Source organism: Neophocaena asiaeorientalis, unplaced genomic scaffold (assembly GCF_003031525.2).
Source record: "Neophocaena asiaeorientalis asiaeorientalis breed wild unplaced genomic scaffold, Neophocaena_asiaeorientalis_V1.1 scaffold388, whole genome shotgun sequence".
NCBI lineage: Eukaryota > Metazoa > Chordata > Mammalia > Artiodactyla > Phocoenidae > Neophocaena > Neophocaena asiaeorientalis.
The window spans coordinates 3971149-3989882 of NW_020172738.1; the positions used below are offsets into that span (position 1 = coordinate 3971149).

Here is an 18734-nt window from a genome sequence, read left to right on the forward strand (position 1 = left end):
AACTATAAATGTTTATTGATGTTAATTAGCTCTTGCACTTGTAATTTTGGTTGGTGGGATAAGCTTAAGTCCATCTGCAGTGGAGAAGAATATATCAGGAATACCAATATAAGTAAAGCTTCTTCACAGTTCCCATTTGTAGTTCTCTCACAATCGACATGTAGCTACATTTGAGACATGCATGTCAGATTCTTTGGGAACTCATACTGTAGACTCTATGACAGTACAGATAAAAGAGAGTAATCTTATTTCAAAGTAGGTCTTGAGGGGGAAAAAGAAGTCTTATTCTCTTAGTTGGCATATCTTAGCTTAATTCTTTCACAGGGGAAGACATTCCTCGCCGTGGTGATCTTCTATATAGGACACGCTCAGTTCTGCTCTGCCAGGAAACTGACTGATGAACTGGATGGCTTGCTGAGTTCCCTCCCTGAGCTACAATGAACAAGTGTTCCTAAACTTTGAGTCTTTGCTTTGCCCTCTTTGCGTGTACCACATAGAAGTCCTATTTCCTGTCTGCAACTAGAATTTTCTATGAATATTAAATTTACAGGATTTCTCTCAGAAATATGTTTATAGCACTCTTGAACACTTTAGAAATAGGGACTAATTGTTTTAAGCCCCTAAGCAGCCTGGACGTCTCTTTACATAACCTCTCTGGCTGGATTTGCTCACTGTCTGCTCTCAGCTCACTTTTCTCAGTGGCATCTAACGAAGCGATAGTATAAATCTACTGTGCCCATGGCTATATTGTCCTAATAATGAGGAAACCTGTTCACCTGCTCAGCTTCACTAGAATTCTGTGCTCCACTTCCCCTAGAAAGGGTGAAATGTGATTTCTAAGAACAAGCCACACTTTCTTGAATCTTGGCTATTTGAGCACCTATAGAGTTATAAAATCTGAAATGCATATTTGTATATATATCATATTTTATGGTCTTTTTAGTGAACAACCTTTTTATGCTGCTATAATTCATATGTGGCCTAATATTTGAGGTTCTCATTAATAATAGTTGCATATAGATTATAGCTATTTAATAATTTGTGTTCCAACTGCTTTAGTCTCATCATCTACTTTTAGAAAGCAAAAAATTTTTACTCTTATCAAGTTTTATCTCAGAAATAGCTACCGCTGAATGAGTGAGAAGAGTATTCACTGCTAACCTTCAAAACAGAGATGCTGATATAATTGGCTTCAAATTTTGTCTATAAATTGCACAAAGATATAATTTAGCCAGTAATATCTGTTATTACAATTTCTGAAGTGTTGCTCAAATTAAAACTTTAACTAAAAATTTCCTCTTAAATATAAAAGCTTAGAGGTATACTATAAAAATCTCCCTAATATTCTTTGCACATTGAGAATGGTTTACATGTCGCTTGGCTCACATACTATTTTTCATGAAGTGGAAAATGTAGACATATTTTTTTCTCTTGAAAGCTCAATGTATTTAAGCATTATAGCTTGAAACCTAATATAATGAGCTTCATTTATCTGTTTTTATTAATTCATTCACTATTATTTTAGTTGAATGAACCCATGAGAAAAGAGAAAATAGATGTTTGATTATTTCCTCCATTTTTACATCTCATCCTAAAACCTGATCATTTTAAAGTTGCTTTTTTAAACTGAACTAGAGTAAAGAGCCATCTCTAATATGCTGGACTGTGCTACTCAACTTCCATTAGGGTAAAGATGTTTTTGTGGGGAAAGCAATTCAGATCTGGCAGGGAGGCATCATGCATGCTACTTGAATTTTGTATGTGAGTCACTTTATCTAAGGTTTTTCTGCAAAAGAAATCTACAAACACAATGACAAAGCATTGTTATAATGAATTTATAACACAAAAAAAGAAGATTTAATAAGATTATTAATAAATTCACATATTGTGTTTTCTCTGCCTGAGCAGTTTGATATATCGTGTAGAAGTAAACTTCTAAAGTATGCTTGCTTTCCAAGAAAGAGATTGTGTGCTATTCATAACTATATATAAGTACCATGTTTTTCAAACTAAGAATCAAGACACCTGCTCTACCAAGTATGTGGTTTTGAAGTACAGTTGAGCAAATGACTTGAAATCAGGTCCATCTTGAAAAACGGAAGTCATTTTAGCTATACACAACTTTATTTTAAAATGAAGATGGTTTTATTTAACTTCTGAGGGGAACACATAATTATTAATACCTAATTATAGTATTATATAATAATTATCCGTGGTAATAATTATTACCATTGTTGCTATTGTTTTTGCTACAGCTTGTTTCTATTGCGTGAAATGTTTAACTGAGTAAGTAGGTACATTTGGGTCACTTAATTATCTACTTCCTTCTCCATCCAACTGCTTCTTAATCCTTTATGAAAAGCTTTTCAGGAGATAGGTCAGTTTTTCCTAATTTGATCTTCTCGTCTGCTCACAAACATTATTAGATCTCTCATGTTTCTCAACCTTGAAATCTGTTGGTAATATTTTTCTTTCTCTGTGTCTTTCCCAACACCATGAGATAATTTTCAAGGCCTATCAGTTTTAACTCCAGTGATATTTTTAAAATTATTCATCATTGCTCTTGCTTAAAATGACTAAAATTGCTTTAAAATTTACTAAAAGAATTGAAGAGTAGATAACTTAATAAATTATTAGCTAAATATCAACAGGCCATCAAAGATAGACAGAAAATCTTAAAAGCAGGCAGAAAAAAAGATACAATGCCTTTAAATGAAATTGACAATTAGATTGACAGCTGACTTCACAAAAGCATAACTGGGATTCCCAAGATAATGAAGTGATATCTTTGATATATAGAGGAAAATAATGGCCAGTTTAGAATTCTATATTCAGTGAAAATATCCTGCAAGAATAAATATTTTCTTACAGACAAAAACTGGTAATGCTATTTCTCACTAAAAGGAAAATTGTATTGCATTTTAAATATATCAAGCAGCTACATTAAAAGTGGGATGGGGGCGTCCAAGAGGGAGGGCGTAACTCATTCACGCCTTTTACCCCATGCCCCCAAATCAGGTGTCTCCTGCTGTGATATCTTTGATGTTTTACTGCCTTTGTTCTCTGGCATCCTCATCCACACAGTAAAATTCCCTTGAATTCTAATTATGTACCAGTAACTACCAGCAATGGAGATGTGATGATAATTTCACCGACTCCTGGTTTATTTTGTGCTCCAACATATTATAATGGCTTTATAGCCTTTGAGATTTGAGGTAATATACTATTCATTTTGACTGAAAAACAAAGAGCTAGAGCATACCTACAGGTAAGCATTGTACAGAAAATTAATTACAAGGCTTTCAATGAAGCTGTGACAAATATCCATAAAAATCTGTTGCCCCACTATTCTCTTAATATTAATCTTAATATTAAAATAATAAGTTTGAGTAGCACAAACTGAGCTCCTCACCTATAGATACCCATAAACCAGGTTGGAAGTCTCTGAAAGTCTTATCTACAAGATTAATTTACCGTTTGATTCATCCAAGATGTGGAGCCCAATCTCAGACACACATCCAGGGTATTACCCAGGACAGACACTACCTGAAAATATGCATGCAATCTTTGAACCCTTTTCTGAGTTTCTAAAAATTATTACAACTTCATCATCTAGCTATTTTTGTTCTTTTTAAAGACAGCCTGCTCTGCTGTGTCTTTCCCCTTGAATGATACTAAAACTTGCTTCTTCCCCCCGCCCCCCCCGCCACCCTTCTTCTCTCCTGCTTCCTCTCCAAAACTGCTCCTGTTTGTAACTCCTTTATTGTGGGTATGGTCCTCTCCATCAGCCATGTGGGTAGTTGAACCAAACTCACCCACCTACCTCTCTGCTGCCTTGTCTGCCAGGAGACACTCCCAGGAATCCAGGTTGGTTGTGGGGGGTGGTGTCCAGGAGGACATACAGCCAAGTCATGACCGAGGCCTCTTCTTTCATGCCAGCATTCCATCCGCCCCCTGGGCTCCCAGCCCTCGGATTTTGACCGGGACTTTGCAGGCTTCCTGGTTCATGGTGCCAAACTGCAAATTGTGCCGTGCACCTGACCTCTTTTTTAACATCAAATTTTACCCTTTCTGTGCCCCATCCCTTTGGGTTCCTGCTACTCTCTTCTAGTTTAAATGACTGACTCCAAGTCATTAGTAGGGATTCCATCATCGAGATTAGACAGGCGGTGGATATTTTCAGTTGGACAGTTTTCCTCATCCCTCCACTCACAAAAGGAGGATGCTTTTCTATTTCATTTTCAGGGAGGTCTAGGCCTGGTAGTGTGTTTGGTGATGCTTCTCTATGATTCAAGTCCCCCTCTTCCCTCAAGAGGACCATCCATCCAGTCTGGTGCAGCAGCACATCTCCTCCTGCAAACCCTCAACCTTGTCCACATTGCTCTTCTCTGGACCCCAGGGTCCCCATGAAATGAGAGTACCCTGAAAAAACACGGTTCTTAAGAAAGTTAGCATGTGGCAAAAGCAAGTGACACCATGTGAAGACATCAGGCCTCGGGGAAAGAGCACAGACTGGGGTCAGGTTCATCTAGGCTTGGATCCCAAATTATGCCACTTAACTGTGTAACTCTGAGCAAACTCCGAACCTCTTTGTCTCAGTCTTCTTATGAATACAATAGAGTAATAACACTTCCCCTACTCTGAAGATATGAAGTGACAAATGTAAAGGTCCTGTCTCAACAACTGGGATAGAGTGGGTGCTCAGCCAAGTGTACCTATTAAGATTGACTGAGATTTTTCTCCTTTCACTAATAGCAAACCTTGTACACTAAAGTAAATAATATTAGTCCCATTTAACAGATGAGAAAACTGAGGCTCAGAGAGATTAAGTAACTTTCCCAAGATAAAGCTAGTAAAGTGACAGTTGAGACCCAAATTCAAGTCTTCCAACTTCCAGCACATAGTAGTATTTTCACTACATCACATGTCATAAGGATAGGTTTTTAATTTTGACATATATATTTATATTAATCACAAATCTTCTCATATGGCATATTGTTTAGTGTGCGGATGTTCTTAAATGTTTCTTCATTCTATTGGTTTCAAATATTGCAATTATAATTTACATGAATTTTTTTCTTGATAAAAAATGACAGTTCCACTTATGGTTTATATACATTATTTCTAGCTAAATGTTAGTTTTACAAACATTTGTATTTCAGGACTATAGACTCTCACAGACAAAAGCATAGAGATAGAATTAAAAGATCATGTTCACCTTTATCTGACAATTGGAGATAAATCACTAAAATTTTTGTGGTGCCATTTGTTGATCCTATCATATTCTTGAGTGCTGATTAATTGGTAGACATGGTGCTAAGTATTTTGTAGGGTTCCATAGTGACTTAGATGTATAAATCCTACTGTGCTTACCACATGTCTGAGAGCAGGAATGATCTGGGAAATGTAATCCCCCCTGCCCCCTTTAAAGGAACATTATTCAACCTCATTCTAACACATGAGATGCTTCCTACAGGCTTTGGATATTTTAAAAGATAATCTAATATACCCAAAAAAGACCTCAATAAAAATTCTTTAAACTATTAAGATAGTTTCAGAAAAATGAAGCCATTAGCATTGGCTGTCCTTACCCATTAGGAGAGCAGGAGCTACTCCTTTCAAGGTGATCGGTATTTTGGCGTGATGATGCTATTTTAAACTGTGCAGGTAATGCCATCCAGCAGCTTCCAGGATCTTCTGCTCCTGATCTAAGTAAAATCTCATTATCCAGAATCAGAGCTTGCTCCATAGGACTGTCGAAGTTTAATTTCATCTGGCCAGTTACTTATACAGACAACTGTGAAGCCGTTCAACAGCCTTATCCCCCAGAGATATAAGGAAAACCAGATGTGCTCATATACAGCAGACCATGACAAAGGACTCTTCAGCATAAAAGCTTTGCCATGGAGGTTACCTTTGGTTAAAGGCTCATTTTGTTGCTTTATTACTTCTAACAGTCACATTAATCCATTTTCACTGTGGTAGCTTTGGTGGGTCCCATGAGAACTCATCACTAAAATGGTAACCTATATGTTAAGATGGCAAATTTCATTTGATTTTGAAGGAAAAAAATTATTTAATAATCGGGGAAATTCCTTATGACTGTCAGTATAATAGATTTTGCATTTCCAATTTTTTTCATGAGCACTAGATTTTCAGAGTTTACAGAGATCACACATTTTAAAATAAAGAGTTCTTTTGAGTCACACACACACACACACACACACATGTGTAAAGAATATAAAGAATTTAGAAAATGTAGAAAAGAACAAGAAAGAAAATGTCACAAGTAATCCCTTTACCCAAAGATAAGTTCTGTTAACATTTTCATATGTTTCTATGCGTATGAAACTATGTATACATTTGTTTTAATTAGCTCATTGATTTAACAAACATTTACTGAGCTCCTACTATATGCCAGGTATTATGTTTGGCCTGAGAATGCCTCATGAAAAACCGAAAAAGATCCCCACATTTTTGGAGTTTATACCCAGCAGGTAATAAACCTGCGGGAGAGCGCAGGGAGGAGAGACCCACAATAAATAATAAACATAGTAAATAAATACATCCTATAGAATTTTAGAAGATGATATTGATACTGAGAAAAATAAGGCAGGGTAGGAGAGATGGAAACTCCAGGGATGGGGGGCCTGGGTGACACCAGGATGGTCAGTAAAAGCCGCAGCGAGAAGGGGCATTTGGGAAAGACCTGAAGGAGGTAATACGAAGGGATTTTGCAGACAAAGAGCAGAGGGGGCAGCAGTGTGCCTGTCTTGTTCTAGGACTAGCAAGAAGGCCAGTGTAGCCAGAGTGGAGAGAGGCAGGAAGAGTATGAAGGGCACAAAGTCTCAGAGGTCATGGGATTTCAAGCATATAGAGCCTTGTAGTCCGTGGCAACGACTTACAATTTTACTCGAAGTGAAATGCAAACCTATGGCAAGGTTTTAAGCATAGAAATGACCGGATTAATCTTACATTTTAAAAGGATGCCACCTATGTCGGGAGTCATATTGTATAACATTTTGTGTTCAGCTGTATTCATTCAATAGGGGAGCATTTTCCCAAGTCATTTTGTATTTATGGGGAAGAGACATCATCTTAATATCTGCATATTAATTCCACCAGTGTACCTATTAGTGAATGTATTATTTATTTTCAGTTTTTCTCTACTCATGCTATTGAGTTGAACATCCGGTACGTGAGTCTTTATCTCAGTGTCTGTTCTTTAGAATACATGCTTGTAGGGGGCGGTACTGAGTAACAGGTATGAATAAGAGTTGTGAAACGTATGTCCAGATTGTTTTTCAAAAAAGCCACGTACATTTATACCCTCAGAAGCAACATGTAAAATATGACATATTATCTTGATTGACAGAATAGTATGCGAGTTTTCCTAACTAAGGAGACCAACAAAACTCATTCACTCATTTATTTATCAACAAAGACTTCTTAAAACTATACTGTACAACAATCACTAGACACATCAGAATGACACAGGCCCATATTTTTCACACACAGCTACATTTCTTATCTTTCTTCTTTCACTCCTTTTTTCTTCATTAACCCACTCTCATATAACTGACTTTGAATGTAAATGACCAACAAGCATGGCTCAAGCCAAGATACATCCCTTTTCCTCCCTCTCCTAACATTTCTTATATCAGTTCCTCAATGTGATTTTTGATGATACCTGAAACAGAGGCTTCACAGAAGCCTAACTCCCAGCATCTCAAAAGAAAGGGTTTGCCAAGCAAATGAAGGGGGCAAACAGAAACACAGAGGAAAATATATATTAAACGCTTTAAAAAATCATTCTTATGTATTTATTAGTCTTATTAAATTTTTTCAATTAAAGTAGCATTTAAGCAATACAACTTCTTTCCTCAAGGAACACTTTCAATTCAAATTTTCACTGAAGTCAGACTAGTCCTCTGTAAGCTTTGGGGCTTTGCTTCAATGATCTGAATATTTCCCCATGTTGACAAACATAAGACTGTGTGTCTGAACAGGCCATATATTTGTACAGCTTTAGACTAATTGAATGAATTTTATGTTCTCTTGGATTTAAAAAAGTTTCATCATTCTTTATTTTATAACCTCATGGTAATAGTCAAGAGTCAGCATAAGTATATATATATTTTAGAAACTCAGAACTGAGAACAGAAAAATGTCACTATAACAAGTATTTATGCATTTATTCAAAAGGCCTGCATGTATTATGTTTAATTTACTATCAAAATGTACTTAAAATCTAATAAGGAGACTCTTAAGAGTAAGTAAATTTACAGGGCTTAACACGGTATCATTTCCCAATTTAATATTGAGTGCTTTCCCTATGCCAACACTATGCTACTGCTTTACAAGAATAACCCCATTTAACTACCAGAACAGTTCCATGACACAGCTTGTATTATAATCTGCATCTTACAGATGAGGAAACGAATGCTCAGGGAGGTTTAAGTCACACGTCTAATTTCATCCAGCTAACAAGTGGTAAAAATAGAAACTTGAACCTAGGTTTCTCAAATACCAAAGCACTAGGATTTGGCTACTTTGGGACTCATTTAGAGGTCATGGTCATACAAGCAAAGGATTAGAAGGAAAATTAGAAGTTACAATGGAAAATAACATGGTGTAGAGGTAAAAGAAGAAGGGCAAGTCTCAGATCACTTATTTACCAGTGATATAAAACTTGGGTTACATTTACCTCTAGTCCTTGATTTCCCATCTATAAAACAGATATAATTAAAAGACTGTGTAAAACACTCCATAGATGCTAAGCACCTGCTATGCATTAAATGATGGTAATATGTTCAGAAGTAATATAAAGAAGATTGTATAACAGAATGAGGCACTTGCCCAGGTGGTTTGGTGGAAGAACAGAAATTAGCTGGGAGTGGAGGTGGTTACTGTAACATATTATTAAGTATCTGAACTAAAATCTAGATGCAGCAAAATGCAGTGACATATATGATGTGTTTTGACCCTCCAATCAAATATCATCTAAATCATTTTTTTAGAAATAAAGCACTTTGGGATAAATATATCAATAGTAAGCATCTAACGGTCTTCATGTATAAATGCATGTTCATGCAACACTAACTTAGCAACACTTTTTGTCTGACATTAAAATAATATTTTTGCACACGTCATTTGTAGGGCATATGTTTTCAAAAGTCTCCCCCTAGCCCTCATTAACAGAAGGGTGGGGGGAAAGCTAAGCTATCTTGTTCTTTCGCTTTGCTTGATCCTCTTTTCTGAACAAGGAGTTATATTTCAAAATTATTTCTTGGGCGTCTTGGTGAAGGCTGAGATTGTGAAACCACCTTTTAAGGTACAAAAATGATCTCCTAAGGTAGTGATTAAATTCTTGAGGCCACTATTTGTTGTCACCTATTTACTCAGAGATAATACATGAATTTGCAAAGCACAGTATTCTGACCCACAGAATATTGTTCATTTGAGCCACTTGTTTTATGATTAATAATAAATGATCTGTTTATACTCTTTTTATTGTCATTTTTTAATAGTACCCCACAAAAAGTACACAAACTCAGGTCTGCAACATTTTCACTGATCTGAGGACAAAAAAATTATAGCGAAGTTGGTCAACCATCTTTTCTTAAAAAGAAATATTCTTCATTCTTAGATAAGGTATCATAGTGTCATTACATTGTTTAAATGTCCCTTCTTTGAAGAATGAATGTGAGAGAGAGGTAGTAAAGGATTTTCTTTAAAGGTCCTTATTTGGGAAAATAAAAGCTTGGTTGCTTTATAATACTATTGTTTTTGTTATTGTTATTTTACTGGTCCAGGAGATCAAAAAAGTCTGGAATTCACCATTCTACAGTTCTTTGGTCACCTTTAAAAATTAAAACAGGGCATAACGGTGGTTTTTAAATATTTTCAGGGTTGAGTAGTCATTTCCTGTAATACTTTTAGTAAAATCCTACAAAATTAATGAGGAGTTTGTAGGTCTGCTAGTCACTGATAAGCTGGTGACATATTTAATTCTCATGGATGACACGATGAGAAAGCCATGCTCTGATGTCTCCAACCCAGAAAATAAAAACATGAGTACAGAAGGAAAAACATGTGAATTTCTTACCAGAGATGGAACAGAAGGTTACACAGTGTAGAAGAAAAACCTTGCACCAGACACTTGTTAGAAATGCAAGACATTTTATTTGAGCTACTGCAGTAGGGGAGAGAGATAACTCTTTATAGAACTGAGCTCAGCTCCAAATACAATGGGGACAATTGGGGATTTATAACCATTGGGCAGGGTGGGGGTTCAGTGGATAGAAAATTAGTAAGAGGAGATATCAAGTGGAGGGGGATCCTTGCTAAAATGGCCTGACAGGATTCTTGCTAGAGTCTGACCAAGGACTTAGATATTAAGGGTGAAGGATGAGGAACTTAAGTAGATATCAAGGGTGGAGAATTTTACTAAACTGACTTAGCAGGATTCTTTGCTAAAACTGGGCTCAGCAGACTAAGGTCAAAATCTAGTTGAAAAGATGGTTCAGAGGAACTTGACTAAAGTTTGGTCAAGGAGGGAGTGTTTGTCAACAGACTGGTCAGAAGATGAAGGTAAAAGAAACTAACATATCATGCGATTTTTAATACAAATCATTTTTTGACTAAATTTGTTTAAAATTTAAAAAACAAAAACAGTTCACCTATTTCTCCCACCTACCTCTCCCTCTTGTTTTATAGATAAAGATATAAATAGATATAGATATATAGATATACATACACATATGTATATGTTTATAGATTCCACATATAAGAGAGATTGTACAGTATTTGTCTTTCTTTGTCTCACTTATTTCACTTAGCGTAATGCCCTCAAGATCCAGCCATGTTGTTGCAAATGGCAAGATTTCATTCATTTCTATGGCTGAATAATATTGCAGTGTGTGTATGTGTGTGTGTGTGAGTGTGTGTATCCACCCATCCATTGATGGACATTTAGGATGTTTCTGTATCTTAGCTATTGTAAATAATGCTGCAATGAACATGGGGTGCATATATCTTTTCAAATGAGTGGTTTTGGTTTCTTTGGAGAAATACCCAGAAATGGAATTGCTGGATTGTATGATAGTTGTATTTTTAATTTTTGAGGAGCCACAAACTGTTTTCCATAGTGACTGCACCAATTTACATCCCACCAACAGTGCACAAGTGTTCCCTGTTTCCACATCCTCTCCAACACTTGTTATTTTGTCATTTTACTAATTGTCATTCTAACAGGCATGTGGTTATAGCTCATCATTGTTTTGATTTGCATTTCCCTGATGATTAATGATGTAGCGCATCTTTTCATGTACCATCTTTTCATTGGCCATCAGTATTCAGATCTTCTGCCCACTTTTTAATTGGGTTGTTCAGTTTCTTACTATTGAGTTGTATGGGTTCTTTGCATATTTAGGATATTAGCCCCTTATCAGATACATGATTTGAAAATATTTTCTCGCATTCAGTAGTTTGTCTTTCCATTCTGTTGATGGTTTCCTTTGCTATGCAGAATCATTTTAGTTTGACGCAGTCTCATTTGTTTGTTTTTGCTTTTTTTGCTTTTGTTTTCGGTGTCAGATTTTAAAAATTATCTGTGAGCTTACTGCCTATATTTTCTTCTAGGAGTTTTATGGTTTCAGGTCTTATGTTCAAGCCTTTAATCTATTTTGTGTTAATTTTTGTGTGTGGTGTAAAGTTGTGGTCCAGTTTCATTCTTTGTCATGTGGCTGCTCAATTTTCCCAACACCATTTACTGAAGAGACTGCCTTTTCCCCATTGTATGTTCTTGGCTCCTTTGTCATAAATTAATTGACCCTATATGTGTGCATTTATTTCTGACTCTATTCTATTCCAATGATCTATGTGTCTGTTTTTATGCCAGTATCACACGATTTTGTAGGTTTGTAATATAGTTTGAAATCAGGGAGTGTGATGTCTCCAGCTTTGTTCTTCTTTCTCAAGATTCTTGTGGGTTTTCAGAGTCTTTTTATGTTTCCAGAAACAAATCAGTTTTTGAAAGACTAACCTAAACCCCTGAGCTTTATCTAACAAGTTAATCCCTTTAGCTGAGCATAAAAGAAGGACATTCACTTTAGCAAATTTTCATTTTGAACCACACAAATGTGTATTTTAAAATCCTCTAAATTCTAGGTTGTGGCAAATTGTTAAACTGGCTTTAACAAGAGCAACTTGATTCTTTGCTCAAAATACCTTATGATAGATGTGAGCTTTTATTTTTTTTTCCGAATGTCGCGATTAGAGGATTTAGTATTAAAGCTCAAGAGTGGATATCGTTAACAGAAATGAGACAATCAAACCAATTACTATATTTCACTGAAAGCATTCTTTAAGTGGGGAAGAAGATAAGAAATCTTACCTTTTAGAATCTTAAAATTGTCTAACTTTCACTGTGTTTACTAGACTCTCGCAACAATAGCAGCAGGATCCCTTTTCATTAGAATTATCCTGGGAAATACTTTAGATTATCTTCTCAGATGTGGCTTATCTCACCATATGTCACCACTGCAGAAAAGTCAGCATCGAATTCAAACACTCTTTTGTGCATAATCTTTTGAGGTCAAACAGGATGCTCAGAAAGATAAGAAAAAACAACATTAATAAATACTAATTGAGCATCCATCACTGCCTAGCACCGTCCTAGGTTGTAAGGGGTCCCTAATCTTTCAGTATTTACAGCCTAAAGGGGGATACAGACAAACATTACATAATTATATATCATTTTGACAAAGGCTATAGCAGGATAAGGTTCAGGGTGCTGTTGGAACACACAAGAAGAGTGTCGATCTCATTTCTTGGGTTGGGTTGAGTGTTGGGAAGAGGGTGGGAAGAGGTGAGAGTGTATGTTTGTGTCTGTGCATTGGACAATGGAGGTTGGAGAGGAGTAGTGGCCTCCTTGGCAGAAAGAGGGAAGGGTGAAAGTGCAAGAAGTGATTTATAGACTGAGACCCAAAGGATAGAGAAGGAATTATCCAGGAAGAAGAAAGGGGACTGAGAAGAGTGTTTCTAAAAGAAGTAACATCATGTGCAACGGCTCAAGGGCAGAAAAGAAAGTATATTTAACTTAATACTTTAGATAGATGCTTCTCAAGCTTTAATGAGAATACGAATCACCTGAGTTTAATGTCAAAATACAGATCTCATTCAGTAGTTCTAGGGCAGGACCTGAGCTCCTGGGTATCTAACAAGCTTCCAAGAGATATCAGTGCTGCTGGTTCATAGACCAAACTTTGAGTAGCAGCATATAAACAACTCAGTTTCCAGTAACTGGACACTTCACTCTGGTGAAATAACTGAATATTCCTTAGGCTATTTTCTGATGGTGACCCACTTATTCACACTGCATGAATCATTAATGATTGCAGCGTGGTGACAGCTCAGGACTCGGGCAATTCATATATAACATTGCTCTACAAAGGAGTCTGCTTCTCTTCCGGTAATATTTTTAAAGTCACTACTTTAAATTCTGCTTTTGTACCTCCTTTCCTACCTTCATCTTCCTCCTCACTGAAATGTATTTAGCAGTCTCAGCACGAAACCAGTCTGAAAGGATGTGCTTAATAAATACTGTCAACACTTGTCAAAATCAAATGAAAATGTCCCAGGAAAGTATTTGCAGCCATACCCATTAGGAGCAAGTTATAAGGCTGTACTGTATCTTGACAGCAGTTCCTTTAATGTCAGTTTGAACTCATTTTAATAAATGCATGAGTTTCATGTTCTTGCCATCTCTGTCTCATCCTGTAGCAGCAAATGTTCTGCTTCTCTAGAGACAATATTTTTGCAAATACTCTAAAAATTCCATTTCCATTCCAAAGACATGGGAACAGATTGGGCTGTGTTGTAGCCACCTACTGGAAATTTACATCCATGTCACATGATTTAAAAGATATACCTCTCTAGATATATTTTGGATATAGGTGTCAATAAATTGATTCATAATGTGTTTCAGGAGAGTGAAAGATGCATTGGCTTTGGTGCAAGGAGTTGCCTCACAGTTATTGTGAAGTAATGCACAGATTTTAGTCCCACTATGTGACTCTATTGCCTCATTTAATTCTTATAACAATAAACAAATATATATATATATTTTTTTAATGCTATACATGCTTAGCCTTAGAACAAATGGAGTGAGCCCTACAGGCAAGCAACAGTTTCAAATTCCCTTCTTCACCTTCATCTCAGACCAGGATCTCACAATCATCTTAAAGGCAGAAGGGCTTTCAGGATACATGTGGGTAGACTTGTCATTTCTTCTTCCCATTAGACTAGCTCAGCAGTTAAACTTTATGTACATAGTAATTACTATAGCACCTGTGGCTACTTGCAGTCATATACAGTGTGCTTCATGGGAAAACAAGGAACTTCCATGGGTGATCTTTCACTTTTCCCGATGTTCCCATTACTCCCTGATTTTAGACCTACTCTCCCTAAGTTAGATGTGATCCCCCTTTAGAACGATCACAGATTGTTGAAGCTCTGTTTCTACTCTGTTTTATATCAGGTTTGTCTCCACCTTACTTCTCAGTCTGCCTACTTCCCACTCTCAGGACCAATAACCCTGCAAAGAGACATGGGAGGTGTCCTAACAGTGAACCTAAGTCCTTTGGTGGCCTGGATGGAAGTGATCCACCAGCTCACCAGAGCTGCCTAAGAGACACAGTAGCAAACAGGACATGTAGCTTTGTAGACTCTTCAGCCTGAACTCCTGCACATGGAGCTTTGGCTCCTAGAAGAAATAACATACAATTTCTCTGACTTATGGGCCAAGTTATTACAGCCCAAAGTTAGCTTGGTCTGTGGTCCTGTCTTCCACGTGAAAATGATTTGGAACCTCACGTGTTTCGTGTTTGTGTAAAAGCCAAACTTTCCTGTGGCCAAGAAAGCATTCAGAGGGACATCTGCAGTTGCGTTTGAGGGAGAATCACACTTAATAGCGTAAAAAGCTATAACCTCATGTGTGGGAAGCCTGTAAAAATACGGCTGAAAACTCAGACTTTCTATGATATTTTGAAAGTGATGTCCATAGCTAGCAGGGACCACAGACTTTACTCCAAACATGTCATCTATAAAAGAAGAGACAGACCCTGAAAAGCTAGGCAGTATCCTGGCTAAGAAGTTATAGCCAGTATCTGGAGCCAGTTAGCTTTTGCATCCTTTCCCCCTCCCTCCCTTCCTCCCCTCGCCTTCCTTTCCTTCCTTCCTTCCTTCCTTTTGCAACCTTTCACTAGTTCAACAAAAATAACATGGGTGCTATCTTTTCATTTAAATTATACTCATTCTATTCCTCAAGGTGGCAACTTCTCAGAAAATAATACATAAAGTTTAAAATAAAGCGGATCTTACTTGAATTATTCTTTGAAATTTTTACCCAAATTTCTGATCTGTTACGTAGCACCATAAGCAGTCATGTAAAAATGTTATTCATATAATTAATAATAGAAATACAAACAGACTGCATACATGCAATATTTGACTTATGGTTAATTGCAATGCAGTGAAAGTTGACTAATTCAGAACTTAAAGCATGAGGGTTATATGTTATTCAGAAATACATTGTTTATTTAACTGATTTTCTATTGTGCTTCTCTTAAGAAAAAAATTCTATATTTTGGGTTGATAATTGCATAAAGAATCATTAGACAGTATTCCAAAAAATGTATTTCAATGAATTGTATATGTTCTATGTGGCAAACAACCATGAAAATAAAATGTGTAGACTTGAGATAACAGTACATTTTTTTAAAACCCAAATTTGTGTATTTTCAGAAGAAAAATATTTAGCCTAATTTAAATACCAAAAAACCCTCTGAATCTTAATTTTTCTAAATATTCTAAAAATAATTTCAATTTATATCACACCTTGAGGCTGCAGAAATAATTTCAAATCTTTAAAAATATTTATACAGCCCCATATATAGTCAAGCCCACCAAGATTTGACAGAAATAGGGGAAAAGGATAGAAGTCTAGAATTATAGAGACAGAGAAGTTAAGATACCATCTCCAGCCACAGAGATGATAAAGAGATGACCTGTGTTTTCTAAAGCTCATGTTCGTTTCACAGTACCACCCTTCCTCCCAGTTAAAATTATGTTTTTCCCTCATTTTAAAAAATAAAATGAGTTGGGTTTTTTTTGTTTTGTTTTGTTTGTTTTGGTTTTGGTTTTTTTTGCGGTGCGCGGGCCTCTCACTGTTGTGGCCTCTCCCGTTGCGGACGCGCAGGCTCAGCGGCCATGGCTCACGGGTCCAGCCGCTCCACGGCACGTGGGATCTTCCCGGACCGGGGCACAAACCCGTGTCCCCTGCATCGGCAGGCGAACTCTCAACCACTGCGCCACCAGGGAAGCCCAAAATAAGTAATTTTTATGTGTCCATTTTGGCCAAGCAGAATTAATGTGAAAATTGAAAGGATATTCCTTGGGTTTTAAAACTGCTTGCTTAAGAAAAGATGTCAACCCTGCTAGAAGTCACGCAGATGCGCTGTGTCCATCCACCTACACTGGAAGGTGATGGGTCGCAATTTTCTATTCACAGTGGAATAGGTCATAGTGCTTCCACCAATTACAAAAGTGAAACCAACAAAGAGGCAAACAGCAATGTCAGCAGGAGGGTTGCAGTGTTCCACACAGTCTGAAAAGATGATTTTCCATAAAACCACGTCATGCTTCTTTCTTTCTGAATACGGAGATGATTCACCAGAATGTGTTCTCTTTTGTGTTTTGGGGCACAAACAGCGAGTTGGAGTCACCCCTGATGTATGAGGTTCCGGAACTGCAGCAGGGCAGCGCCAGCGGCAGCTCGGGAAGTAGCTTGGGTAGCTCCATCACTGCGTGTAAGAAGGTAACACTGCCTAACACCACTCTCCTCTCACCGATTGAACTTGAACACTACTTTAGTTTGACTTTTCAAGCACTTCTTCTAAAGCAGGAACAGCAACAAAAACACACCACAGAATCACCCACAATTTGCTCCCCAGGACAACCCCCTGATGACATTCAAAACTCTAATTCATGGAAATGATCGGAAAACTCAAGCATTTCAGAAAGGTCTGATTTAAAAATTCTAAGCCTCCAGTGCTTCACCACACCTCCAACTTTTTCTAGTAACTCTTTCCAAACATAGCCATGATTGACGGCTTCTTGGATCTCCTTGTAGAAAAATCTTCACAGGTTTTGAATGGCCCAACTTATTATACTAAGCTCCTAAGTCTATATCTAAGAAAAATGCATGGCTCTTCTCTTTTTGCTGTTTTCTTAAAGGGAAGGGTAGCCTGGTTATTTTATTAGGAACAGAATTGCATTTCCTGGAGCATAGATTTTAGAACTGATAAACAAGTCTTGCTTTAAGACACTTGCAGAAAGTTGTCATTTGAACAACATAAAATCATCTAATTTAATTGTCTGATTTTTCCAGCCAATCCAACTTCAGACCCAGAAATTTAAAGCCAAATGCCCAATTCCTCATCTAATGCTTTTATCACTATTTGATGCTGAATTCCAGAGAAAAGTGTGTTCCTTTTCATGAAAACTTAGAGGAAATCACACTGGATTAGTTCATTTATTGTTAAAACAAAGTTCAATTATAAAAAGTACTTACAGCTATAAATTAAGATAAATTCTTTTACTAATCATATTGTATAAGTATATATAATTATGTATACATAATGTGCATTATATATGTATATATATTTCAATTTATTGATTACTGTACCCAGTTAAGCAGCCTTATGTATTCTCTGCTTGTGTGATTTTGTATAGTTTTTAAGTACCAAAGAAAACAAATATCTTCATTAGAAAACATATGTTGATTATAAAAAAGTAGCATTAAATGTAATTTTACAAAATATTTTTATGCATATATTCATAACCAAATATAAATATATACCTGCCTGATTAATTAAGGATTCTTATTATCATGTGTTATATGATCCTCATAAAATTCTTATAGAGGATTCCGTACTATGAATTCCAGTTTTTAATGTAGAAAACCGAGGCGCTACAATTCAAAATGATTTTGAATTACTTATGAAAGAACTAAAGCAGCAGGTTTTCAAGCCCTAGGTATGGTCTATTCACCTCTGTAACTCTAAATTATAAAGTCTTCACTGGATGCTATGTCTTTCATAAGGCTAAATGATTTTTAATTTATTCTACTTTTTAAATAACTCTATTTCTATTGATTAGAATTCCAGCGGCATTTAAAAGAAAGATTGAAGCCAGACTGCCTGAATTTGACACCCAGTTCTACAATTACTAGTTGTGTGATTTCAAGCAAATTACCTCTTCATGCCTCAATTTGCTCATCTGAAAAAAGATAATATTACCCACTTCACAGGGTTGAGGTGCAGATTCAATGAGTTTATAGACGTGAAATGTTTAGAACAGTGCCTGGCATATTGTAAGCACTCAAAATAATGATTACCTACAACTAATAGTATTCTAAAGAATGATTTTATCAACAAGTAAACAGTGCCAGAAAAAAAATTCAATATTGGCATTACCGTGCTGAGAGAGTTAGTACTTTATGATCTGTTATCTCAATTATGCTTATTTCCCTAGAAAATAGGTAGTCATATTCATTTTTTAAAAATCTTGTCTGGAAGCTAATGAGCTAATAAAGCTGTTTGGGACCGGGCAGCTACTAGAAAAAGTAAAATAAAAATTCAGTCATCTATTATAAATGATTTCATGTATAT

At 36.4% G+C, this 18734-nt stretch overlaps 1 protein-coding gene across 1 annotated transcript in view; it reads left to right on the plus strand.

Moving 5' to 3' along the window:
- The first annotated feature begins 16726 nt into the window (after window positions 1-16726).
- Window positions 16727-18734, plus strand: part of SPHKAP (SPHK1 interactor, AKAP domain containing) — a 95729-nt gene continuing 93721 nt past the window's right edge. Inside the window, exon 1 of the mRNA XM_024740528.1 lies at window positions 16727-16879. Coding sequence (XP_024596296.1) covers window positions 16727-16879 — 153 coding nt within the window. The remainder of the gene's footprint in view (window positions 16880-18734) is intronic.